Source organism: Bison bison, unplaced genomic scaffold, assembly GCF_000754665.1.
Source record: "Bison bison bison isolate TAMUID 2011002044 unplaced genomic scaffold, Bison_UMD1.0 scf7180017855360, whole genome shotgun sequence".
Classification (NCBI taxonomy): domain Eukaryota; kingdom Metazoa; phylum Chordata; class Mammalia; order Artiodactyla; family Bovidae; genus Bison; species Bison bison.
In genome coordinates this window covers 210,125-217,222 of record NW_011485933.1, presented here as the reverse complement: position 1 = coordinate 217,222, position 7,098 = coordinate 210,125, and the positions used below count along the sequence as shown (strand labels likewise).

At 51.7% G+C, this 7,098-nt stretch overlaps 1 protein-coding gene across 1 annotated transcript in view; it reads left to right on the top strand.

The window, feature by feature from the left end:
• The window catches only part of MLLT4 (myeloid/lymphoid or mixed-lineage leukemia (trithorax homolog, Drosophila); translocated to, 4), a 101,396-nt gene extending 96,819 nt beyond the window's left edge, over positions 1-4,577 (top strand). Inside the window, exons 33-35 of the mRNA XM_010858771.1 lie at positions 4-203; positions 1,811-1,895; positions 2,684-4,577. Of these exons, the coding sequence (XP_010857073.1) occupies positions 4-203; positions 1,811-1,895; positions 2,684-2,837 (439 nt within the window). The 3' untranslated portion in view covers positions 2,838-4,577. The remainder of the gene's footprint in view (positions 1-3; positions 204-1,810; positions 1,896-2,683) is intronic.
• The last annotated feature ends 2,521 nt before the right edge of the window (positions 4,578-7,098 follow it).

Genomic DNA, 7,098 nt, shown 5'->3' with positions numbered 1-7,098 from the left:
GAGGAGGACGAGGACGACGAGCCGGCAGGTCAGGACAGGCCCTCCGGGCGGAGGGCGCGCCCGGTCTCAGATGGCATCTTCCTCGCCGGCCATCCGGCCGCCCCCGCCCGGCGCCAGCAGGACCGGGCCCAGGGCCCGGCTCCGCCCCCCGCCCCCTCCCTCCAAACCCGGCCCGGCCCGGCCCAGCCACTCCAGAGGTCGAGGTAAAGCCGGGGCGGCCCAGCCCCCCACCGCCTGCCCGACCAGGGCGCCCTCACTAGCGTGTCCCCTCTGATCAGCACTGGCTTTGGAATCCGGATCCGATCACGGCGTGGGGGGTGATTCCTGTCTGTGTTCCTCCAACTCCCGTTGCTCCAATCTGTGGGCGGCACTCAGCCCAGACTGTCTGATACTCTGATCAAAAATTCTGAAAATTTTCAACAATTGATTTTTACTAGTGGCAACAAGCAAGCATTCCTCAATCAAAACTCAAAAGATGAAACACAACGTTTTTAAGGCAAATTTAAGAAAAAACATAGAATTAAAATGGAAAGTTTTTCCCTCTGCCAATAATTTATCAAGAGAGGTCTTTCTGTTTCATCTTTGAGTCTTGGCGGAGGACCCCTCCTGTGCCCTGGCTATGGGTACCCCAGCTGACTCACGAGCAAGACGCAGTGCCAGGAGGGGTGCCGGGATGCACCCCACACGGCCGTGGAAGAGACACCTCTTTATAAGGGAGCAAAGAAGCATAGGCTCATCGCTGCCACCTGTGCAGAAGGGTCACTTTAGCCCTGACGTGCTGTGGTCCCTCCTGGCCTGTTGAGCCCAGTGTGCAGCACCGTCCGTGTTTGCTGAGTGTTTGGAGCGTGTATCACCCTGACCTGGGTTATGATCTCCGAAGTGTGCGATTTTCTTGCTGACACTGCAGTTCACAGACGCACACTAGCACTGATGGCTGCATGCTGACACCGCAGTTCACAGGCGCACACTAGCACTGATGGCTGCATGCTGACACCGCAGTTCACAGGCGCACACTAGCACTGATGGCTGCATGCTGACACCGCAGTTCACAGGCGCACACTAGCACTGATGGCTGCACTGCGATTTTGCCCGTCTTCACTAGTGCACTTGTATTGGGATGCGCTTAACGCTTTTACGGGCGTCACCTTTTTTGATCTTGGGCAGTACTCTTCAGTAAGTGGGCAGGTGGCGTCACTCACCCACAGTTACTGGCCAACTGACCCGCAGCGCGGGGCCCCAGGCCAGGCGTCTGACAGTCACACCGTGCTGCCTCGGGCCTCGTTTCTGGTCAGTGATTTTGTGTCTGCGGCATTAGTATCAGACCTTAGGGAGTTTTAGGACTTCTTCCCACCACCCCCCCCAAATGTTTTAAGAATTATAGCCATTTATTTTGTGGGGAGAATTCAGTAACTGCTCTGAAAAAGAACATTTGCTCCCTGTGATCCACTGAGAAAGTTCTTCGTGTCAGGGTATCTGAAAAATTTTGCTATCTGTGGATTTTTATTGTGAATTTATGTCAGTTACACATTTTACCTGATTTGAACTTTCTAGTTATTACTCCCTTAGACTTAACGTTTCCCCTAATAGTAAGGCCGAGGGCCAGGTTCTCAGCACCTGCAAGGGCCGTGAGGGGGTTGCTCAGGCCACCCAGGGATGTGGTTTCCATTGAGCGTCTGCCACTGACTCGAAGAGCCTTTCGCTGCTTCTTTTTCAGGACTTAAGAGGTCCTGAGCACTGCATCTTCATCATGAGTGTGGTTCTGGAAATAGCGCAGGTACTTTAACTGTGACTTTTTCTTTTTACGGAAAAGGAGCAAACTCTTACGTGGGACCTGCTGGGACAGTTTTTGGAGCCCATGATGTTTATCGGGACCCGAGAGAGAGACCGCCTAAGAGGTACTCGCTGAAGCTGTGCTGTGCGGCTGTCTCATGGTCACTGAGGGCGCTTTTCTTTTCTCGCACTACCTTTTGTGAGGCTGGACTCAAATTTCAGAGACTTGGTTGTCAGCTCAGGCGTTGCTCGCTGTACAGAGTTGTGTGAGCACAGAGGCTTTGTTTACTTGGTGTTGCTGGTATGGTTCTGCCTCAGGTGGTGCGCGGGCCCCAGGGTTTCTGGTGGGGACTGTGGAAGGAGCTGGACGCACTGCCGTCTGCGTCCACCCAGAGGAGCAAGATGCCCCGGGTAAAGCCCCGGTGTCCTGCCGGACCAGGCAGGGTCGCCCCCTGCAGTTCAGCAGACATCCTCAGCTAGGTGTAGTCAGAACTACTGATGCCCAAAGCGTTCTTACACATCTTTAATATCTCAGGGTAACTTGTTACCACCGTCCGTTAGTATGTTGATAGAGGCCTGTCAGATGCAGGTAGGGCTCATTAAAGTGCTGGATTTTAAAACTGTACCTCTTCAGTTAAACTTAATTGCTAAGGATTGTCTGCTTGCTAACACTGATGTTACTAGCTTTTTGAGAGTCAGGTGTGACTGGAGAAAGTGAACATTAATTAAGGAGAACACTGTGCCCTTTCCCATATGGGTTTGAATACATCCCCGGCAGGGTTATGACGGAATGAAACAAAGAATGAGCCTCTCCCTTAGAAAGTTTTACCTAACTGCCTTTACGTGAGCCAAGCTACCTGCTGATGGGTGGTTTCCACTCTGAAAAATAACCCTGTGCCTGTCCCTCCTGCAGCCACGAAGCAGATGTCCCCGGGGGTCCCGGAGCCCCTGAAAACCTGACGTTCAGGGAGCGCCAGCGCCTTTTCTCCCAAGGCCACGACGTCTCCAATAAAGTCAAGGCCTCTCGCAAGTTAACAGAGCTGGAGAACGAGCTGAACACGAAGTGAGGTGGCCCTGTGCCCAGCCCGGCCCCTCGGGGTCCTGGTGACGGTGCCGCCTGAGGACCCAGGTCCCAGGGAGCCTGCTTCTGGAAGGCTTGGCATGTGGAAGAGCTCCATCACTAAGAAATCGCGCTTTACTTTCCCAAGAGGTTGTCGTTTCTACGGTCTCTAGACACTGTCTTCTTAATGACCTGACTCCCAGGAAAGTAGCTTTCTGGTCAGTCTCTTTAGAGTCTGGGTTTGGAAAGGGGCAGAAGAAGACCCTGAGATGTGTCTTCGCCCCCGTCTCCCCCCAAGGAGCGCAAAGAAGTCCTGTTTCTGTTCTTTTTCTAAAACTTGCTGTTCACTAATCAGAGTAGCTTGAACTCCGCAGACTGTCGTTCGCGCTATGTAGCGGCAGCTGCAGGAGGGTCAGCGTGGCCTCAGGGAGACGCGCGGACGTGCGCCTGCCAAGGAGTGCTGGCCTGCCGTGCCCGCAGCTGGGAGGCAGGCGGGCCTGAGCGTGACTGCTGCGGCGCCATCCCCACGGGCAGCCCTCCAAATCAGCTCTAGTGTTCGATTAAAACAAGTTTCTCCAAGAAGACAATTTTGAGGATTTAAGCTTAGAAAATTTTATTTTTATAAATACCAGATGATTATTATGCCAATAAGTCATTAGTGATTTTGAAGATGGCGCGTAAGTTAGAAAGTTAGCTAAATGTTTCAACTCTTCCAAGGGAATCTGTAAAGGAGGATGTCTGCTAACAGTGTTGGCGTGAATGGGAACCAAAGTACCTGAGAAGGATGAGAGCTCAGTAGGCAACGCTCGCGCACGGCTGTCCCTCATAAAGTTAAACTCAGAAGAGAACTGGATTTATACCGATCTGCTGTCAGGGAAGGAAGGGTCCATTGCGTATGGCATCTGTAACTGAAATACTGTAAGAGAGACTCGTGGCAGTTCAGGCTATTTTTTTACATTCGAATAGAGTTATTTAATTTTCATGTATTGAATTATTAGTTAGCACTGTCACTTCCTCAGCTGTGAATATGTGGCTGGTGTTGGGGAGACGGACCTCACTTTGTTTTGTATTATGTGATGTTAAAACAGTCAGTGATTTTGTGATCATGAGCAGATTTTCTATATGACAAGCCCTGCTGCGGCTCTAGGTGACTTCACCGTGTTGTTCTCTTAACGATAGGTGTGTTAGGAAGATACGCACACTTCCAGAAGGGGGGGCGTCTGCCCTAGAAGTCACTTTCCTCAGAGCTGTGAGATGAGTCATTACAGCGTGCGTGTACATATTTTCTGTGTCCGTCAGGGTTCGTATCTGGAAGTGTGCTTCTCTCATTTCCCTCGTCAAGTAAGAGAGTAAGCAGTTCTAAGTGTTTATGAAGGATCTGCATGCTTGCGCCTCCCGACGTCTCAGAACACTGGCAGCCTTATGGAGACTGAATCCACAGCTTCTTTAAAGAGAAAGATGCAGGTGAACTGTTATCCTGTTAATATATAGAAAACAACAGACACACATGAGTACATGCAAATACGTGTGAATATTTACACGCAGGGATATCTCTATGTGTGATTGTAAGCCCGTTCCCGTGGTTGTGGCCGTCCTTGGACAATTAGGTCAAATGTGAATATGTGTAAAGTGCTTTTCATGACTGTGCGTTACTATGGAGACGACATCAGACCTGCTGTAGTTTTCCATTTCTACTGTATTTCATTTGCAGCCTATTTTTAATAAACTTTGTATGTATTTAAGGGTATTCGCTATCATATTAACAGTGTTCACAGACTCATTGGCAACAGAACCCCCCTTCCCGCCTCCCCTTCCCATCCACTCATCAGCCCACCGGGCATCACTGCTGTGACAGGCAGTGTCCCCAGACCCTGGGGACGTCCCCTCTCCCGATCGCACAGACACGCGAGTGAAGGGTTCAAGTCCCTTTGGCTGCTGCTTGGACGCTCAGCCGCTGGGTGTCAGGCTATCCTCTGATCACCCCTTGTGTCAATAGGGTGCCCTTGTGACGTGCGTGAGGGCAGGTAGCCCCGTCCCTGCACCGAGGGGACACGTGTTTGGGTGCCTGTGTGTCCAGCTGGGGGTGGGGTGGGCCGGCGAGCAGGTACCCCCACAGCCATTCACCTTCACGGCCTCTGAGTGGGGCTGTCGGATTTCAAGAAAGACTTTGATGAAGGAATGGGGGGTCTCAGGTCGTAGAAACTCTGGAGATCACGCAGAGCCAGGGGTTACCACGCTGGAGGTGCAAGCATTCGTGTTTGGTGTATTATAATGCCCAGAAAGGAGGACAGACTTAGAGACCGTGTTAGCATTGCTTTGGTTTCATCCTCGGCTGCTCAGCTCTGTTGCCCTTGTGGCAGGAATGGCTCTGCCCGTGGGGTCTGCGCTGGGCAGCTTTCCGGGGCAGCCATGGGGAAGGGGGCTCCTCCCTGCTCTGTGCATGGAAGGCTGGTCTCGGGGATTTACACATCTAAGGAAACACTTTGCCCCAGCAAAGCTGAGGTGGCATGACTTGCGGGAGGGAACTGTGCACAAAAAGCAGTTTCCATGCCTGCATCCGTGCAGCTCATCTAAACCCACACAACCCCGACAGACAGACATGCCCGGTCGCTCAGTCGCGTCCAACTCTCAACCCCGAAAGACAGACGTGCCCGGTCGCTCAGTTGCATCCAACTCTCTGCAACCCCATGGACTGCAGCCCACCAGGCTCCTCTGTCCACGGGGATTCTCTAGGCAGGAACACTGGAGTGGGTTGCCATACCCTCTTCCAGGAGGTCTTCCCAACCCAGGAATTGAACCACGGTCTTCTACATTGCGGTTGGATTCTTTTACCAGCTGAGCTACCCAGGAACATATCTGACTTGAAATTGGGATATAAAAGCCAACTCCTTGCACAGTTTTTTCAACAAATACACCTGATGAATGCCTACTCTGTGAGACCTGGCCACTAGATACTCCAAAGCAGAGTGGGAGACAGACGCGCTGTTCATTACATAAACCCAGTAACTGGATCTGGGTAGAGGATGTCTGGGCACTTGGCAGGTTTACCACAAGGACCCGCTACAGTCATGGAGATGGCAGACTTAAGAAAACCGTCCTCCCTCTGGGAGAAAAGACCTCAGCAGGCAGACGACAGAGGCAGGGCTGCTGCCCTCCGAGCAGCGGGTCAGGGCGCCCCCAGCCCCGGCGGGGAGCTCGGGGTTCAGGGCGAACGCAGCTTCCCCTGGCTCTGGCCCCCGTGGTAGAAGGGAGGGGGTCAGTGTCTGCCAGGGCTTTGCCTGCATACTTGGGGTTTCCCCACACCAGGTCTCCAGCATGAACAACCAGCTGGCCCGCGGGCTGGTGGTGGAGATGGGGCACAGCCGAGGTCTGGGGGGCGGGGTGCCGCTGACTGAAAGTGGGGACCGCAGTCTCTCCAGTAGGTTAGGACTGTTTTCCTGCTCTTGAGCTTCTGTCTTACTCTTTACTGAGAATACAGGTAAAAACGGTACAAATCTAAGATGGTAACAATGGTTCCAGTGTTGGATTTTTATTTTATGTTTTAATTAGTTTAAATTTTTTTTTATGTTGGAGTATAGTTGATGATACCACTGTAATAGCAGAAAGCAAAGAGGAACTAAAAGAGCCTCTTGATGAGGGTGAAAGAGGTGAGTGAAACACTCAGCTTAAAACTACTATTAAAAAAACTAAGATCATGGCATCCAGTCTCATCAGATCAGTTCAGTTGCTCAGTCGTGTCTGACTCTTTGGGACCCCATGAATCACAGCACACCAGGCCTCCCTGTCCATCACCAACTCCTGGAGTTCACTCAGACTCAACGTCCATCAAGTCAGTGATGCCATCCAGCCATCTCAGCCTGTGTTTTCCCCTTCTCCTCCTGCCCCCAATCCCTCCCAGCATCAGTCTTTTCCAATGAGTCAACTCTTGGCATGAGGTGGCCAAAGTACTGGAGTTTCAGCTTTAGCATCATTCCTTCCAAAGAAATCCCAGGGCTGATCTCCTTCAGAATGGACTGGTTGGATCTCCTTGCAGTCCAAGGGACTCTCAAGAGTCTTCTCCAACACCACAGTTCAAAAGCATCAATTCTTCGGCGCTCAGCCTTCTTCACAGTCCAACTCACATCCATACATGACCACAGGAAAAACCACAGCCTTGACTAGACGAACCTTTGTTGGCAAAGTAATGTCTCTGCTTTTGAATATGCTATCTAGGTTGGTCATAACTTTCCTTCCAAGGAGTAAGCATCTTTTAATTTCATGGCTGCAGT